The sequence below is a fragment of the Artemia sp. Qi Xiang Cuo genome, chromosome 1 (assembly GCF_049724085.1).
Source record: "Artemia sp. Qi Xiang Cuo chromosome 1, ASM4972408v1, whole genome shotgun sequence".
NCBI classification, from domain to species: Eukaryota; Metazoa; Arthropoda; class Branchiopoda; order Anostraca; family Artemiidae; genus Artemia; species Artemia sp. Qi Xiang Cuo.
The window spans coordinates 77,773,329-77,792,099 of record NC_142794.1 but is presented as its reverse complement, the minus strand read 5'-3'; the positions used below and the strand labels follow the sequence as shown (position 1 = coordinate 77,792,099).

The 18,771-nt window shown below is 38.1% G+C and overlaps 1 protein-coding gene across 1 annotated transcript in view; it reads right to left on the bottom strand.

Annotated features, from left to right (window-relative positions):
- LOC148956746 (uncharacterized) overlaps nt 1-18,771 on the bottom strand; it is an 85,153-nt gene that overhangs the window by 28,976 nt on the left and 37,406 nt on the right. Inside the window, exons 3-4 of the mRNA XM_089091880.1 lie at nt 11,545-11,646; nt 4,707-4,927 (exon numbers count right to left, since the gene is read on the bottom strand). Coding sequence (XP_088948006.1) covers nt 4,707-4,927; nt 11,545-11,593 — 270 coding nt within the window. The 5' untranslated portion in view covers nt 11,594-11,646. The remainder of the gene's footprint in view (nt 1-4,706; nt 4,928-11,544; nt 11,647-18,771) is intronic.

Sequence of the window (18,771 nt, the reverse complement as noted above, 5' to 3'; positions counted from 1 at the left end):
AAAAAAGGGCACTAGCCCTTTCAATTTCAAATCGCATAAGCCTTTTTTTATCCTTCTGCGAAAAATATTGCAATAAAAACCTTGTCTGACCCCAGGGCATAACCTATAATCTTCGCCCTGAGGGTTTTGGGGGAGTGTCCTCCTCAAAAATGTGTTTTCTGTCTGGAAATTAACTACCCTGGACAAAATAGCTATCTCAAAATTTTTATTTGATGTGTTTGGGGGATTGATAGGTGTGGGGGGGGGGGGCGGCTAGCTGCCCTCCAATCACTTTCGATTAATAAAAAGGGCACTAGCCCTTTGAATTTCCAGTCGAATGAGCTTTTGTAAAATTTCTACGACAACACCTTCTTTAAAAACCTTATATGCCCCTAGGGCATAACTTAAAACCCTTGCCCTGAGGGATGTGGGGGAGTGTCCTCCTCAAAAACATATTTTCTATCTGGAAATCAACTATGCTGAACAAAATGGCTATCTCAAAATTTTTATTGGATGTTTTTGGGGGAATGAAGGGCGTGGGGGGGCTAGTTGCCCTCCAATAACTTTTGACTATTAAAAAGGGTACTAACCCTTTGAATTTCCAATCGAATGAGCCCTTTTGAAGTTTCTACGACAAAGCTTTCAATAAAAATTTGATATGCCCCCAGGGCATAACTTAAATCCCTTGCCTGATGGTATGATGGGGCGTTAGTCGCTATCCAATCACTTTCAACTATTAGAAAAGGCACAAGCCCTTTCAATTTCCAATTGAATTCAATAAAAACTTTATATGCCCCCAGGGCATAACTTACAGCCCTTGCCTGAGGGCTGTGGGGGGAGGGGTTGTCAGTTTCTACGGCAACGCCTTCTTTAAAAACCTCATATACCCCCAGGGCATAACTTAAAACCCTTGCCCTGAGGGATGTGGGGGAGTGTTCTCCTCAAAAACAAATTTTCTAACTGGAAATCAACTACGCTGAACAAAATGGCTATCTAAAAATTTTTATCGGATGTGTTTGGGGGAATGAAGGGCGTGGGGGGCTAGTTGCTCTCCAATTACTTTCGACTATTAAAAAGGGTACTAGCCCTTTGAATTTCCAATTGAATGAGCCTGTTTTGAAGTTTCTACGTCAACGCGTTCTATAAGAACCTTATATACCCCCAGGGCATAACTTAAATCCCTTGCCCTGATGGTTGTGGGGGAGTGTCCTCCTAAAAAACATATTTTCTATCTGGAAATCAAGTACGCTGAGCAAAATGGCTATCTCAAAACTGTGACTGGATGTGTTTGAGGGAATGATGGGCGAGGGGGGGCTAGTTGCCCTCCAATCACTTTCGACTATGAAAAAGGGTACTAGCCCTTTGAATTTCCAATCGAATGAGCTTGTTTTGAAGTTTCTACGGCAAAATCTTTTATAAAAACCTTATATATCCCAAGGCCATAACTTAAAACCCTTGCCCTGAGGGTTCTGAGGGAGTGTCCTCCTCAAAAACATATTTTCTATGTGGAAAACAACTGCACTGAACAAAATGGCTATCTCAAAATTTTGACTGGATGTGTTTGAGGGAATAATGGGATTGGGGGAGGGGGGGGGCTATTTGCCCTCCAATCACTTTCGACTATGAAAAAGGGCACTAGCCCTTTGAATTTCCAATCAAATGAGCCTGTTTTGAAGTTTCTACGACAACGCCTTCTATAAAAAACCTTTTATGCCCCCAGGGCATAACTTAAAACCCTTGCCCTGAGGGTTGTGGGAGAGTGTCCTCCTCGAAAACATATTTTCTATCCTTAAATCAACTACGCCGAACAAAATGGCTATCTCAAAATTGTGATTGGATGTGTTGGGGGGAATGAGGGGCGTGGGGGGGGCTAGCTGCCCTCCAATCACTTTCGACTATTGAAAAGGGTATTAGCCCTTCGAATTTCCAATCAAATTAGCCTGTTTTCAAGTTTCTACGACAACGCCTTCTGTAAAAACCTTATATGCCCTCAGGGCTTAACTTAAAACCCTTACCCTGAGGGTTTTGGGGGAATGTCCTCCTCAAAAACATATTTATATCTGGAAATCAACTACGCTGAACAAAATGGCTATCTCAAAATTTTGCTTAGATGTGTTTGGGGGAATGATGGGCGTGGGGGGGTGGGGGGTTTAGTTGCCCTCCAATCATGTTTGACTATTAAAAAGGGCACTAGCCACTCCAATTTCCAATCGAATGAGCCCTTTTCGAAGTTTCTGCGACAACTCCTTCGATACGAAGTGCCCGGGTATAAAGAACCAAAAAACAACACATTGTGCCCACATCGTTCTTTACTTAGGCAGCGCTGGCGCGCTGCCTATGATCATCTGAATCTAATACAACAACAGTATTGCCTTTATCGACTTTCGTAATAATCCAGGAATGATCTTTATGTAGTGCGTGTAAGACCAAGTGTTCATTTTTAATAAATTTTCTTAAATTTAGATTAGTAACAGAAGGCGAATCCAACAAGGTTTCAACAAATTGTGCTCTAACCTCAGCAATCCATCCAATCTCCGCACAAGAATCATGAAATACCCCCTCTGTGTTCGCGATAATTACCCTATAAGGGTTTTTTCGAAGGGGCTATCGAAAATTTCAATCCTTTCGACAGAACCTGATTTGGCTCTGTTGTAAGGGGCGTGGAGCTGAGATTTATCACAGCAGGACCAGGATACACTTTTGGGACAAAAGGTGGATTATTAGAGAGTTTTTATTTAGAGCATTCAGCAGTAATAGTAGTAGTAGACACAGTTTGCACGTAGTACCTTTTGTTAGCTCACTATTGATAGTACTTGATGTCGCTGAAAGCCCTTTGCACAACCTGCATGCAATTAGTTTGTTTTGATTTATTTCAACATCTCCTCAAACATTCCCTGAACATTTCACCTTGATTCCCTTAGCCTGAGTAGTTGGTGTAAAATTTTTTGTAGTTGTAGTAGCAGTAACAGTAGTAATAGTAGTAGTAGTCTTAGTTGTAGTAAAATTAGTAGTAGTAGTAGTAACAGTAGTAGTAGTAGCAATAGTATGCACATAGTGCGTTTCGGTTACTTCAACATCCCCCTTAAAACCCCTTATAAGTTTAAACTCACTACTCTAAGCCTTTTGGTTAGTTCAACATCCCTCTCAATATGCTTTTAAAGAGTCAACTTAATACTCTAAGCCGGAAGTTCTCAAACTTATTTAGGCACTGTACCCCTTTCTACCCACAAAACATTTTAGGTACCCCTATGTAGCAGTAGAAGTAGCAGTATTAGTAGTTGTAGTTTTAGTAAAAGTAGTAGTAGTAGTAATAGAAGTAGTAGTAGCAGTAGTAGCAGTAACAGTAGTATGCACAATGTTCATTTTGGTTACTTAAACATCCCCCTCATAACCCCCTATACGTTTCAAGTCTCTACTCTAAGCCTTTTTGTTAGCTCAAAATCCCCTTCAACATACTCTTAAAGAGTCAACTTAATATTCTAAGCCTGTGGCTCTCAAACTTATTTAGACACTGTACCCCTTTTAACCCACAAAACGTTTTAGGTGCCCCTTCTCAGTTACCGGCACTAAGCAAACTATAGCTAAAATATAAATAAAAGTGTCAGTCCTACAGTTAAGGGGCTCTTTTTTTCTTGCCCGGTCACATACCCCCTAAAAAGTGTTGCGCACCCCCAAGGGGTGCACGTACCAGAGTTTGAGAACCACTGTTCTAAGCTATTCTGAAGATATTGCTGATATTTTCTTTTGACAACCTGCATTAACATAGTGTCTTCATTTAATTGAACATCCTACTTCAACATTACCATATACATTTCATCTAATTAACCTTATTCATAGTGAAATAACAGAGTATCAGTAGAAGTAGTAGGCACATAGTGCCATTTTAATTAGTTTTTCCCTCAACATCCACCTGTGTATGTCCTGTACGTTTCAACTTAATACTCGTACTAAAAGCTGTTTCTAAGATATTCTTGATACGCCCTTTGACAACATGCATGCTTATAGTTGTTTTTTTTATTGTTTGATTTGATTGTGTTTTCAAGTTTGTTTCATTTAGTTAACTATTTATTCAATATTCCCTGAAATGCATTAATGTCCCTTAACCCTAATAGTTGTTTTACTAGAAGCAGCAGTAGTAAACTAGTAGTGGTAATTGTAGTTTTAGTAGTTTCTTTGAAAAACTTCCTTTACGGAAAGTTTTTTTAAATTAATTCTTAGTGATGTCCATTCGCTTTAAGTTTCACCTTGATAGGTTCAATTTATATTTTTTTCTTTTACGCGGAGAATTATTTTCTTGAATCAAATTCCCTGGGGAGGGGCTGAGATAGAAAAACCGATTTAAACTCTATGGGGAAGGGCTGAGATTAACCTCTATTTCAAACATCAGTGTATCTACCAAAAATAGTCAGTGGATTCCTTTTTTTTTTTTTTTTTTTTTCTTTTTTTTTCCAGGTTTGATTGGACATGTATGAAAGAGACAAAAAGTGACCCTTAGACTATAAAAATACTGTAGAGCTATGTAATCAAGACAGAAATTATATGGATGCTGAGATTCCTTAAAAAGCAGTTTAGGTTAGTCAGTTTAGTTTAGGTTAGCAGTTTAGGTTTAGGTTATTTCTGCTTCGTGCTTATCAGTAAATTCAACTTGTGGGTTGTAGTTTCTGAAATACTTCATGGGGTCATGGAATTTGATGCCAAGTCCATGATAAAATACCAAAACGATTTACCAAAATGTTGACTCCAGGAAGATTGAATGACTTCATCCTGTCACTAGGAATTTCCTCCTCTGGAATATAGCGGAATATTTCTTCATTTCCCTTATACCATTTTAAAGAATAAAGACCATCATTTTCTAGGTCATATCGGCATTCAAGCATGACATCTTGACCCAGTAAAACAGCTGATGGAACCACTATGTCTATAAGCCTCATGGAATGTGAGCGTGAAGCTGAAAGAAAGAAAGGAAAAAAACAAGAATTAAAAAACTCGTTTTGCAGTAACGTAATTTATTAAGGATTAAAAATCTAAGTTATGAAACATAAGTAACGCAGTATATGGCAACAAAAAAATATTTGTGATTGCACCATTGAGTAGACTTTTTCAAATTTTTATAATTGCTGGAGTAGTAGCTGCAATATAAAGAGAGGACTGGGATGAAATAAAAAGAGGACAGCCTTACACTTTCCTTGTTCCCAGATGGACTTGTTCTACTGTTTAACCTTTGTGCTTTCTGACAATTTTGGCATGTTATATTGGCTGTGATTATTGGCTGCACATCGCGTAAATTATTTGGAGAATAAACTACACATGTGGTTAGTTCTATTCATGTCTGTCCAACGCTGAACATTTTGCAGTGGTCCATCGCCAAGGTTAAGGAAATTGGTACCTGCAAATATGCAATAACAGTTAACGTACAGAAAAAAGGATCGCATTCTGCGTCACCGTCTTGTCCAACATTTTTGAGCTGCTATACGGACTCAAAGAGTGGAATGAAGGTTTGCCACTATTTGAGATAGTTGATTTATCTGACATTCTGATTTACTCAGCAGGTCTCCCTACAACGGTGGCTTCACGGCTTAAGAATGGGTCCGAATCCTAAATTTCCTGGATGAAGAACAGGAAGCGTTTGTGCTGAGTCCAGGTCCGATTATTAGGCCATTGGTGCTAGCTCAACAATCTCCTTCTGATACTGTGGTGCTTTTAAATATTTATGGCAACATTAATATACACAATCTTACAAATCAGCGTGATTTGGTCAAGAAAGTTTGACTGTGTTGACAAGGTGAAACATGATGTTAGCCGCCAAAATGGGCTGGTAGTCCAAATGGTTGATGTAGATTATGCAGATGCGGTGGTGGCACTATGAAAATTTGCTACAGCGCTATAGCGTTGCCTATAATAAAGGTCATACGGCTCCAATGCTTTATTATTATTATTATTATTATTATTATTCCAGGTGCACTTGATATGGAAGGAGTGGTCCTATAAGCCTCGGAGGGGCCTTTTTAAGAGTCAAAATTGATCGGAGGGTAACTGCCCCCACCCTCTTGCCCTTTTTCCCCAAATACATCCGATGAAATTTTGAGATAGCCATATTGTTAAAAATACTTAAAAGATCAAATAGATGAAACTCCAAAGTTGAAAAACCCCTTGGGCCCGAAGGCAGGCGTTGTAAGGTTTGCCCTGGGGGCATATATGGTTCTTATAGAAGGAATGCTCGTATAAATTTCAGAGAGGGCTCACGTCATTGGAAACTGAAATTTCTAGTTTTCATCTTAAGAGTCAAAAGAGATCGAAGGGCAAATAGCCCCCTCCCCACCCCTCTTTCCCAAAACCCATCCAATAAAAATTTTAAGATAGCCATTCTGTTGAAAATAGTTCAAACATCAAATAACAAAACTCCCGGGGTCAACACAGATCCCCAGAGCCCACTGGAGGTTTATAAGGTTCTTATGTTAGGGATGGTCGTAGAAAATTCAGAGATGGCTTATTTGATTGGAAATTGAAAATTATAGCTACCTTTTTATGAGCAAAAAAGAATCGGAGGACATCCACACACACACACGCCGTCTTTTCTCCAAATGCATCCGATCGCAATTTTGAGATTGCCAGTGTGTTTGAAATAGTCCAACGATCAAATAACAAAAACTTTAGGGTCAAAGGGGAGCCCGGGGGAAGGGTTGTAGCTTATGCCCTGGGACATATAAGGTTTTTGTGGAAAATGTGGTCGTAGAAAACTTGGAAGGGGCTCAAATGATAAGAAATTTAAATTTCTAATTCCCTTTTAAGAACCAAAAGCGATCCAATGACAACTACCACCCCCCTCCAACCCTCTTTTCCCCAAATATGTCTGATAATTTTTATTTTAACATTTTCTTCAAAATAAACCAAAGATCATGTAACGAGAACTCATGGGATAATACAGCCTCCCAGAATCTGGGGCCAAATGTTGTAAATTATTCCCCGGGAGCATATAAGGTTTTTATAGAAGAGATGATTCTATAAACTTCGAAGGGAGCTCATTCGATTGTAAATCGGAATTTTTAGTGCCCCTTCTTAAGAGTCAAAAGGTGTCTCGAAGTCATCCTTGTCCGAGGGCAACTAGCCCCCCCCCCCCAAGGCTTTTTTTCCCTAAATGCATCCGATCAAAATTTTGAGAAAGCCATTTTGTTCAAAATGTTTAAAGATCCAATAACAAGAAATCAGGGGTCGCCACAACCCCCCAGACCCCGGAGGAAGTGTTGTAATTTATGCCCCGGGGGCAGATAAGGTTTTATGTAAGGGGTGGTTGGATACAAAACAGAGGTGGCCCATTTTATTTGAAATTGAAAAATCTAGTTACCTTTTTAAGAGTAATCAAAAGTGATCAGCGGGCATATACCCCTCCCCCTCCCTCCACCACCCCCTTTTTCCCAAAATATATCCTATCAAAATTTTGAGATTGCTATTTTGTCTGCAATAGTCCAACGATCAGATGAAAAAAACTTCGGGGTCAACATACCCCACCCTGCAACTGCCTGCAATGCTCAGGGGGCATATAAGGTTTTATGGAAGAGACAGTCGCGTAAACTTCGGAGGGTACTAAAATGATTATAAATTGAAACATCTAGTTCCCTTTTTAAGAGTCAAAAGTGATCCGATGGCAACTAGCCTACTCCCATTAACCCTAAGGCCATAAGGCTCCAACGATTCATTTTATTTTTCGCAGAGGCACTTCATGGGGTAGGGATGGTCATATATACTTCGGAGGTGGCTCATTCGATTGGAAATCGGAATTTATAGAGCCGTATGTAAGAATCAAAAGTCATCAGAGGGAAAATAACCCCCCACACCTTTTTACCCAAATATGTTCAATGAAAATTTTTAAAATAGTTCAAAGATCAGATAACAAAACCTCCTGTGTTGTCAAAAATCCCAGGGCCCAGGGACAGTCATTGCAAGTAATGCTCTGGGGGCATATATGGTTTTTATTGAAGGGCTACTCGTATAAACTTTGGAAGGTGTTTACTTGATCGGAAATTAAAAATTTTAGCTCACTTTTTAAGAGTCAAAAGAGATTGGAGGTCAACTAGCCCCCCTCTCCGTTTTCCCCAAACTCATTTGCTAAAAAATTTGAGATAGCCATTTTATGGAAAATATTTCGAAGATAAGATAAAAAAAATTCCGGGATCGAAACAGCCCCCCAAAGCCCAGTGGCAAGTTTTTAAGTTATGCCCCGGGGGCCCGTAGGGTTTTTTTGCAAGAGGTGATCGTATACACTTCAGATGTAGCTCATTTGATTGGAAATTGAAAGTTCTAGTTACCTTTTTAAGAGTAAAAAGTGAGCGAAGGGTATCTACTCCCCCAACTCTATTTTCTTTAAAGGTATCTGATCAATTTGAGATAGCCCTTTTTTATTAAATAGTCCAACGATGAAATAAAAAAGACCTTCAAGGTCAACATACCTCCCCCCCCCAGAGCCCAGGGAAACTTAGGGTTGTAAGCTGTACCCCGTGACATATAAGGATTTTATTGAAGAGGTGGTCGTATAAACTTTGGAGGGGACTCAAATGAAAAGAAATTCAAAGCTCTAGCTTTCTTTTTAAGAGTTAAAAGCAACCTAACCACATATAGCCTGGGGACATATATGGTTCTTATAGAAGAGATGTTTGTATCAACCTCACAGAAGGCTCTTTTGATTAGAAATTGAAAGTTCTAGTTCACTTTTTAATAGACAAGATTTTGGAGGGCAACTAGCCCTCCTCCCCCCCCAAGGCCCTTTATCCCCAAATGCATCTGATCAGAATTTTGAGATAGCCATTTTTTCCAAACAGTTTAAAGATAAAATAAAAAAATACTTCAGGTTGAAACAACCCCCCAGAGCCCGGAGACAAGTGTTGTAAGTTATGCATCGGAGGCATATAAGGTTCTTGTGCAAGGGGTGGTCGTATAAACATCAAAAGTGGCTCACTTTATTGGAAATTGAAAGTGCTAGTTACTTCTTGAAGAGTTAAAAGTGATAGGAGGGAATATACCCCCCCCCCTCCTCCATCACAGACATACTTTTTCTCCAAATGTATTCAATTGAAATTTCGAGGTAGCCATTTTGTTTGAAATAGTCCAACGATCAGACAATAACAACTTCGGTGTCAACATACCTCCCTCCTCCGTTCTCACAGCTCGGGGGAAGGGTTGTAGCTTTTTTCAAGGGCATATAAAGTTTTTTGTTGGAAAGGTAAACTTCGAAGGGGACTCAAATGACTAGAAATCGAAAGTTTTAGTTTACTTTTTGAGAGTCAAAAGTAATCTGATGACAATTAGCCCTCCCCTCCCCTCCGCACCACCAACCATGTTTATCCCAAATACGTTCCTACCTACCACTTATTATCCTACCACCTTTTGGTTGGAATTCAAAATCTTTTGTTAACTATATTCGCTATATTAGCATGCCAATATGAGTAATCAAAAGACCAGAGAATGCTTAAATGCAAATTAAATTAAAAAACACAAGTTTTTCTAACTGAAAGTAAGGAACAACATTAAAACTTAAAACGAACAGAAATTATTCTGTATATGAAAGGGGCTGTCCCCTCCTCAACGCCTCGCTCTGTACGCTAAAGTTTTTTATTGTTTAAAAAACAGCATTGCGAGAAAGAGTCTAACTTTGGCGTAAAGAGCGAGGCGTTGAGGAGGGAAAGCCCCTTTCATATACGGAATAATTTCTGTTTGTTTCAAGTTTTAATGTTGCTCCTTACTTTCAGTTAAAAAAAACTTGTTGTTTTTATTTAATTTCTGAACGTTTTTGAATTAATGCAGGCTTTGATTTTGGTTCATCGTACATGAATAATTAAAACAGAATTTGCATATTAATTTAATTTTATTTGGTTAAATGGCTTTCTCGAAAGTTATTTAATTTTGCTTACGAACGTTTTTATTAGTATAAATAAACGTAACTTACGAATTAACTTACGTAACGAACTTCTATATTCATATATTTTTAATACGTATATTAGAGGGTTCGCTCCCTAGTCAATACCTCGCTCTTTACTCTAAAGTTTGAATTTTGTTCCGATTCTTTAAAAATGACGCCTTAATCACAAAGGCCGTTAATTAGAATAAATAGCTCTTATGAAATTACTAAAAAATCTTTGGCTTAAAGAGCAAGGTATTGACTGGAGGGCGAACCCAATCATATACTTAATAATTTCTGCTCGTTTTAAGTTTTGGTGTGGCTCCTTACTTTCAGTTGAAAAACTTGTTTTTTTTTATATTTAATTTCTGATCGTTTTTTAAATAATGCTGGGAAATCCGGCACCCCCTTCACAGCTTCCCCAAAGAAAACTTCCTCCATGGCTTGATCCTCCCACATAGCCCCCGACCCCCTCCCACTACCAGAAAAAATCCCCCCTGAAAACGTCTGTATACTTCCCAATAACAAATACTATATGTTAAACATTGGGTGAAGTTCATAACTTTCAGCCCTCTCCCCGGGGACTTTGGGGGATTGAGTCACCCTAAAAGACAAACGTATCATATTTTCGACTATGTTGAACAAAATGGCTATATCAAAATTTTGATCGAGTGACTTTGGAAAAAAAGAACGTGGGAGGGGGCCTAGTTGCCTAGTCTATTTTTGGTCACTTAAAAAATGGCACTATATCTTTTAATTTCAGTTTGACAGAGCCCTCCCACGATATTCTAGGACTACTGGGTCGATACGATCACCCCTGGGAAAAAAAAACAAAAAAAAAACAAATAAACACGCATCCGTGATCTTTCTTCTGGCAAAAAATATGAAATTCCTCATTTTTGGAGATAGGAGCTTGAAACCTCTATAGTCTGGTTCTCTGATACACTGAATATGATGGTGTGATTTTCATTAAGGTTCTATGACTTTAAGAGGGTATTTGCCCTTTTTTTTCGAAAATCAGGCAAATTTTCTCAAGCGCTTAACTTCTGATGGGTAGAACTAAACTTGATGAAACTTATATATTTGAAATCAACATAAAAATCTGATTCTTTGATGCGTCTATTGGTATGAAAGTTCCGTTTTTTAGAGTTTCGGTTACTATTGGGCCGGGTCGCTCCTTACTTACAGTTCGTTACCACGAACTGTTTGATATTGTTAAAAATTAAGCACCTTTTGTGAAAATTTCACTGAATTTCGTTTTTATTTAGGACAGTCAAATTGCTACCTTATCTATTTTGATTATCAAAATTCCTCATTTATAACCATTCCTCAAACAATCTAAGTACGTTAATGATTCGACAGATGGATGTGTATTCATGCAAAGGTGGTGGGTGGAAAGCAGCAGTTTTAGGAGATAGGAAATGTTGGGCATTCTATTCGTATTGATTAAACTCCTTCAATAACACTGATTGTGATTAGAGTCTAACATGTCCACACATTGCGAAATATATACTTCTTGAAAAAACTCTTTAAATTAGAGATTATTTCTAGCGACAATTTTGATACAGATTATTTCTACCTTCTTGGCTCTCTACTTTACTTTACTACAAACAGCCTTTTAATTATAAAGCAAGACTTCGCACACTTCTTAAAGAGAGAACACAAAACAAACTCACCAAAGCTTAGAAAAAGTAAATTGGCAAATAATACTAGGTCTGGAGCCATTTCTCTTTCCTTCTTACTTATCGGCGCTGCTTAAATAAGAGACTGAATTCAATCTGAAAGAAAGGTTAGAAACTAAATACTAGATTACAACAGAAAAGAAAATAGAATTGCCTTTATATTCTTATGATTTAATAATTTAAAATTAAGGTTTGGCACAAATATTGCTTGACATTTTCCGTAAATGGCTTTTATCTCAAAGTGAAACCACACGACCGTAGAGCAGGTGGGCGCTTACGAACACTAACGGCTTATGCTGTTACGCGACTTAGGTAATTTGCCAGAATAAGCATTATTCTTCTGAGGAATAACCAAAGTTATCAAAAATGGTGTTGTTACTGCTGAAAAAATAATTGCATCAATGCCATAAAATCATTTTGTTCTTGCTGTCGGCTTACATTCTTAAGGGCAAAAGAATCATTTGCAAATTTTACCACCACCACAGGAAAATTCTGAAGCAAGTTTGGTGAAAACAGATAGTGGCTCTTCACAAACGTGTCATTATTATAATTACAATAATACATATAATGTATATAATATTTTACACATAATGTCGGTCTCCGGCACAGCTGCGCGGCAGGTTTTATATATTGATTATCATTGTCACTAGTCTTCTAACTTAGGCTGTTGTCCCAGTGAACTGGAAGGCTGGTTTACATCATCCTTCACTTCTCACATTTTCATGTTATGCATGGCATAGTTATTTGTGTCTTACAATGTTTCTTCCAAGAGATCTGTTGGGTTACGGGAGATCCCATAATTTAGAGGTACTTACTTGCATTTGTACTTGTTACAGGTTCAAGCCGCATCCAGGCTCATCGTGGCACCCAGCAGACGACGACATGTTTCTGTGCAGAGATTTCGCTTGAGGGTGGCAAGCTCCATAATTTCAAGCCAGTGACTATCCCAGCGTCGTCCAAATTTTCAAAAAAAAAAACAGTATGCTCTAGGTCAGCCTTGACTATCGTAAGCAATATTTTTTTTTGTCCCAATGCTTTCTTCTTTCATGATGGTAATGGAAGACATTTGAGGCATTTTTTGGTAATATGTTCTTCTGATCTCTGCATGGTGTGGCCAAACTACCTCAGACGCCTCATTTTGACAACATCAGAGTTTGACGCTTCCGCTGGTTTCAGTGACAAACTTTTACACCCATAGAAAAGAACAGAGAGTACCATGGCTTAGTTAACTCGGGTTTTTGTGCGTGGAGAGATTTTGCTACGCTTCCAAAGTGAGTTCTTCAGCTACAGTAAGATGTTCCATGCTGAGGATATGCGATTCCGGATCTCCTCTGATGATTCCCCAATTGTATTTATCATTGAGCCAAGGTATTTGAATGACTAAACATCCTCAAGGTGACAAACCATTTAGGGTCACAGGGGTGCCATCCATCCCAGCTGTCCGCATCGTTTTCGTCTTCGGTAGACTTATTTGGAGGCCAGTCAAGAGTGCTCTACTTGCTACTTTACGGGTATCTGTAAAAGACTCAGCAAGTATGTGAAAATCATCAACGTAATCAAGATCCGTCACTGAGAAGGATAGGCTTACTTCCACACCTTTATACTTGTTGAGGGCCCCGAGAATCCAATCAATGACGAAGTTGAATATGGTCGGTAACAGAACGCATCCTTGACGTACACCCTCCTCAATCAGGACCAGATCCGATAGCTCACTATCTTCCAGTGCAGTATACCTCCAACAGTCCGATGATTTTCTCAGGGACTCCAACCTCTCTCATTGCGACCCATATGACGTCCCGATGGACTGAGTCAATGGCTGTGACGAAATCAATGAATATTTGGATTGTCTCCCGCTAGTCTTTAAAGCGGTATTCTAGGAGCTGTCGTAAGCTAAAGATGTGATCACAGCAGCCCATGCCTGGTCTAAATCCTGCTTGGTCGGGTCGCGTTTGGGAGTTTCTAGTGTCTCGAAACTATTTAGAAGTATAATTGCGAGCATCTTTGAAGCAATGGGGATGAGGAATATACCTTAGAAGTTTTTACATTCCATTCGGTCTTCTTTTATGAAGATAGGGACAATTATCAATGTCTTCTATTCATCAGGAATGTATTCATTGTTCCTTACTTCCGTAACAAGTTCATGGAGCTTATCTGCGGCTAACTCAGGCAGAGCTTTCAGCAGCTCAGCAGAGATGCCATCTATTCCCGGACTTTTGTGGTTTTTAGCATTTGGATTGCCTGGACTACTTCCTCTCTAGTAGGTGGGTCCGTAGACACGTTTTCATAAGAATGGTTTTCTGAAGGTTGAGGCTACGGGGTAATGGTTTCCGCTGCTAGTAATTCCCGGTCTGAGCAATTCTTGGAAGTGTGCCCGTCACCTTTTAATACGTTTTTCCCTACTTGTGAGCAGTAGAGGGATTTAAGCAGAGGGATGGTAGATTGCTTTTTCTTCTCGGTATTTTCTCCAGGAATCTGGTAAAGTTCCCTTGCTATCATTTCGTGAGGCTGTTTTTTCAATATCATCAGCCATATTTGGCCATGTTGCCTTTCTGTCGGCTCTAGCAGACTTATGGCATTCTTGGCGTAGCGATTTATATGCAGCGGCCCTTTTTTGGCGTTTGGTTTTACAACTCCGAGGATGTTTTTTGTGGTTTCCTTCACGTGACCTTTGAACTTGCTCCATTTTTCTCTATCTATGAAGCTGTGCATCCTTATGAGTTAGAATCCTGATCCTTCAACAGCTTTATCGAGGTCTAAAAAGTACATCTGGCCATATAAAGGTGGTTCAAAGTCACCTTCAGGGGTTTGTAAGGTGATAAAGTCTAATCATACTCGCATTCTCTGTATATAAATGTTAATTTTTCTGCCTTTATTGTAATTAATTAAAATAAAACTTTACAAAAAGGAAACTTTTCAAAGAAAAGTAAAGAACCGTATTAAACTTAAGGTCAGTAGAAATAAGGTCCTATAACAATTCAAACTACAAATGAGCAGTAATTGTTACAAAAAAAAACCAACAAACACACAAAAGGAACAGAATTTGAAATTCAATTTAAAGTGAACAAGAACAGAAGGAACAGGACAGAATATTCAATTTAAAATGAATAATCATATCAAACACAGTAGCAACAGATACTGATGTATATAAATTAATAAAACTTGAAACGAGTAAAGTTTAAATTGTATATTCAAGTCAAAGTTAAAACAAACAAAAATTACTATAAACAGGAATTTGGCCACTACCCCCTCTTTCTCTTTCAATCACTCTTCACTCTTTCTTTTTCCAATCACTCACAATCCAATCACTCTTTCTCTTTCAATCAACATTTCTCTCAATATGCCCTGAAAGTTTCATCTTAATACCCTCAGCTGTTCCTTAGACATTGTTGAAACGATCATTTGACAAGTACCCTGCAAATAGTTCACTTGTATTTTGTTCGATACCTATTCAACGTTCCCTTAAAGCTTCACATTTATAGCCTATGCCTTTCAAAGACCCAGGATGATACATGCCTTTTTTTCAAAATAACAAGTTTTACATGTAAACTAAGGGCAGCTTCAATAGTTTACGGTCATTGCACTACGGACTTTGGGGGGTTATGTCATTCCCAGAAACATAATTATTTGTATTTAGCCAGCCTTTTCTTTTTATGTTGTATTTTTAGGCATAACTTTTGGAGTTCTTCTTTCGATTTTGTATGTATTTCGAATGTTTTTTTTTCTTATTGCTTTTGTGCAAGAATTATGTATTTGATTGATGAATTTGATTTACATCAGTTTTAGTTTTTTTCTGTTTTTTAAGAAAAAAAATGACAGTCTTTGCTTGTGATATTCGTTCCAAAAAAAAAGAAAATGATGATCTGGTCTTATAACTTTAATAAGTGAATCCTTCATATTTAACATTTTGAAGGAAGTGCTTTGGAATTCAGCCCCCTCCTCCGGCTTCTTTGGCTAAGTACAGTCTTTTCAAAAATTTTCATTTTGTGGCATTTTCAGCTTAAATGGTTAGTTGATGTATGTAATGAGCGAACTTCAACTTTGAAACCACAAAAATTTGTAGCATCAAAAATACTGCACAGCTTTTGTATAAAAACAGGAGGGGGAACAATGCGAGTACGATGACCTTTCTCTTTAGTTAATAAAAGTAATATATATTCCTTTTAAGTCTTACTATCACTCCCTACTTAGGCACATAAAAGAGCGATTCTCCTTAAATTATTTAGATACACTATTAAGTTTCACACTGTTTCCTATCTGTAATATAGCAAAAGGCCATAAATTCTCTGTCAAATTTTGAGGTTGTATTATAATTTTTTCCCCTTATACTAAAGAAGCCCTTCTCCAAATTCCTATGGCTTATGGCACAATCAGGGAGAAAATTGGGAATTATTCAACTGTCCTTTGGAAAACTCTTGGGAAGTTCCCAAAGGCCTCACGTCCTAAAAGGCAAAAAGGAAAACAAGTCGTACAAACTAGTACAAAATCTGATTGAAAGAAAGAAATGCAGCGTCATAAAAATAAACCGAGATATCCTAGGTTTTACTCAGAAATAAAAGCTTCCATTTCTGGAACTCCGTGTCACTTCTTAGCAGCAAAGTCAGTGTGCCATGGCTTAAAATAATTTGAGTCCAGAAATCAGTGCAAAATCATATGTCCATACCGAGGACTGCCTATTGTCACATGAGAATACCGGTTCCGAAAAAGTATTTTCTTTATTAATTATCATAGAAGTCCCTTTCTTTAGAATTGCTATAGACCTCGTTAGACACCTTGTCATGAGCAAAAAGGGGTGTTAGTTTTTTTATCAGTTTAGACTGTTATTGACAGCACTGTACCAACAATTCACATCTTAAAAAACTTCTGTTTTTAACCCTCCATGAGAATTCACTATTTCACCCCCCCCCCATGAGAATCCGCTTACCTAGAAAATATCCCCTGGGAAATGTCCCCCCATCCCGTCGAAAACTTTTCCTCGGGAAATTAGCCACTGGAAAATCCCCCCTCAACTCTTAAAAATTCCCCCCTAGGGAATTTCTCCTTACAGAAAATTCCTGCCGTGGAAAATCCCCAGTGGATAAACGCCCCCCTCCCTAGTGGAAAACTCACTCCCTGCCCCCCCCCCCCGCGATAACTTACCCCAAAACAAAAAATTTAGCGACCAAAGAGAAACTACGATAAAAACTACATTCTATAGTATATTCTATAGTGTGAACAAGAGGTAAGACCTAAAATTTTTCATACTACTAATTTTTACATTTTTATTTATTTTAACTGGTTCACTATTTTAATTTTATTAAGTTGTCCTTTTTGTTTGAGTTATCATAGCAGGTTAAAATAAAGGTCAAAGAAAATTATCTGAAAATATAAAATTAGTGGCAACCACAGAAAAGCTGTTTTATGATGGAAGTATACAAAGATAACAGTCTGAAAATAAGAAGTAGGAGTAATTACTTCCCATGAACTTGGGCTGGTACCAACCTGAGGTGTCACTAGCCAAAAAGTTTGGGAGAGGGGCAGATTTTACTGTCTGGCTGGTAATTTTTACCGTATGATTTGAGTGATACTTCTATTAAAATTACCCCCCTGAAAATTTGTTATCTGAAACGCAGAATATATCGGAAGAGGGCCTTTCCCCCTCCCAGCACGTGTGATAACCCCTCCCCCCAACAACTATAGCACACTATGCCAGTCCAACCCTTACGATCATAAACACGTTCACTAGGCGCACATTTTTCCCTTTTTCGCACACTAGGCGTTCACTAGGCACACAAGATTTTTCCTTCTCAAATACGTTTAAGGGATATTCCTTTCTAATTTAATTTAAAAAACAAGAAGTCAAATTCTAATTTAAAGCCATCCAAATTTAAGATTGACAGAGCCCCAAAACATTAGTTTAAGCAAAGAAAGCTTCTGAAAAGTGTTCAAGACGTATTTACAAGAAAGTGTCGGGCATCGTCCCCTAGGCGTACATCAGAAAGTTTTCCCGTCAGAAGTACCTTTTATTTTGTGGACTACGTAATTTTCCAGGGAAGGAGGGGAACGTACAGTAGTAGGTACTTCCTCTACCATTGGAAAGCTCAAAATATGTTTTTTTGCTACTTTTAAATCGATTGATTATCTCACAGTTTTTAGTCGATAGCAACTTGGTCCCCCATGGGGCAAAATCGTAGTTTGATATCACAAAATGGCAGAAAACGCCACTGTTCGAGGCATAATGTTATGAGTCACTTTGAAATAGCTCATGAACTTTCAATTTCCGTTCAAATGAGCCATTTCCCGATCTTCTACGAGCATTGCATTGACACGATCATCGCTGGGAAACAAAACAAAAAACAAATAAGGACGCATCCGTAACTTTTCTTCAGGAAAAAATGGTAAAATTCCACATTTTTGTAGATAAGAGCTAGAAATCTCCTAATGGGGTATCCTAATATACTGAATCTAATGGTATGGTTTTTATTGGGATCAATTACTTTTTTAGGTGGGGTGTTTTCTTCATTTTTTTAAATAATAAGAATTTTCTCAGGCTCGTATTGTTTGATGCGTAGCATTATACTTAATGAACTTCACTAATTAGGAATCAGCCTAAAAAGCCAAATCCTTTGATGCGTCAATTGTTTTCAAAATCCCTTTTTCTTACAGTTTTTGGTTATAATTGGCCCAATTCACTTCTCACTTGCAGTTCGTTACCACAAAGAGTTTGATTCTACACCATGTATTCCACGAGTATTTTGGAATATAAACAAAATATTCCGGGATCACTTTGTTTACTCATTCTTTTTATTTTTCTTAACTCCCCTTTGGTTGCTTAATTTTACATTTGGGGAAAATTTTCGAGGGGGAATTCCCCACAGTGGAACTTTCATGAAGGAGTTTTCAGGGGAACATGCCGGATCCCTGATAAGTATTTTTTTTAGAGAATCGTCCAAACCTATCACAGTTCCTTCTTTTAGCATTTTAGTGATGCAAGTATTTCAAGTTAGTTCTCACGAGCCTTTTGTACTTTACAGTCAAAAATTAAGTTGTTCCATAGGCTTATTTAATTTAAATTTAGGCTTATTAATTAGGCTTATTAATAAATAATTAGGCTTATTAATTTAAAAAACAAGAAGTCAAATTCTAATTTAAAGCCATCCAAATTTAAGATTGACAGAGCCCCAAAACAAAACATAAGTGTTGTTCCCTAAACGTGTAGGGAAACAGAAACTCTGAGCTTACAGC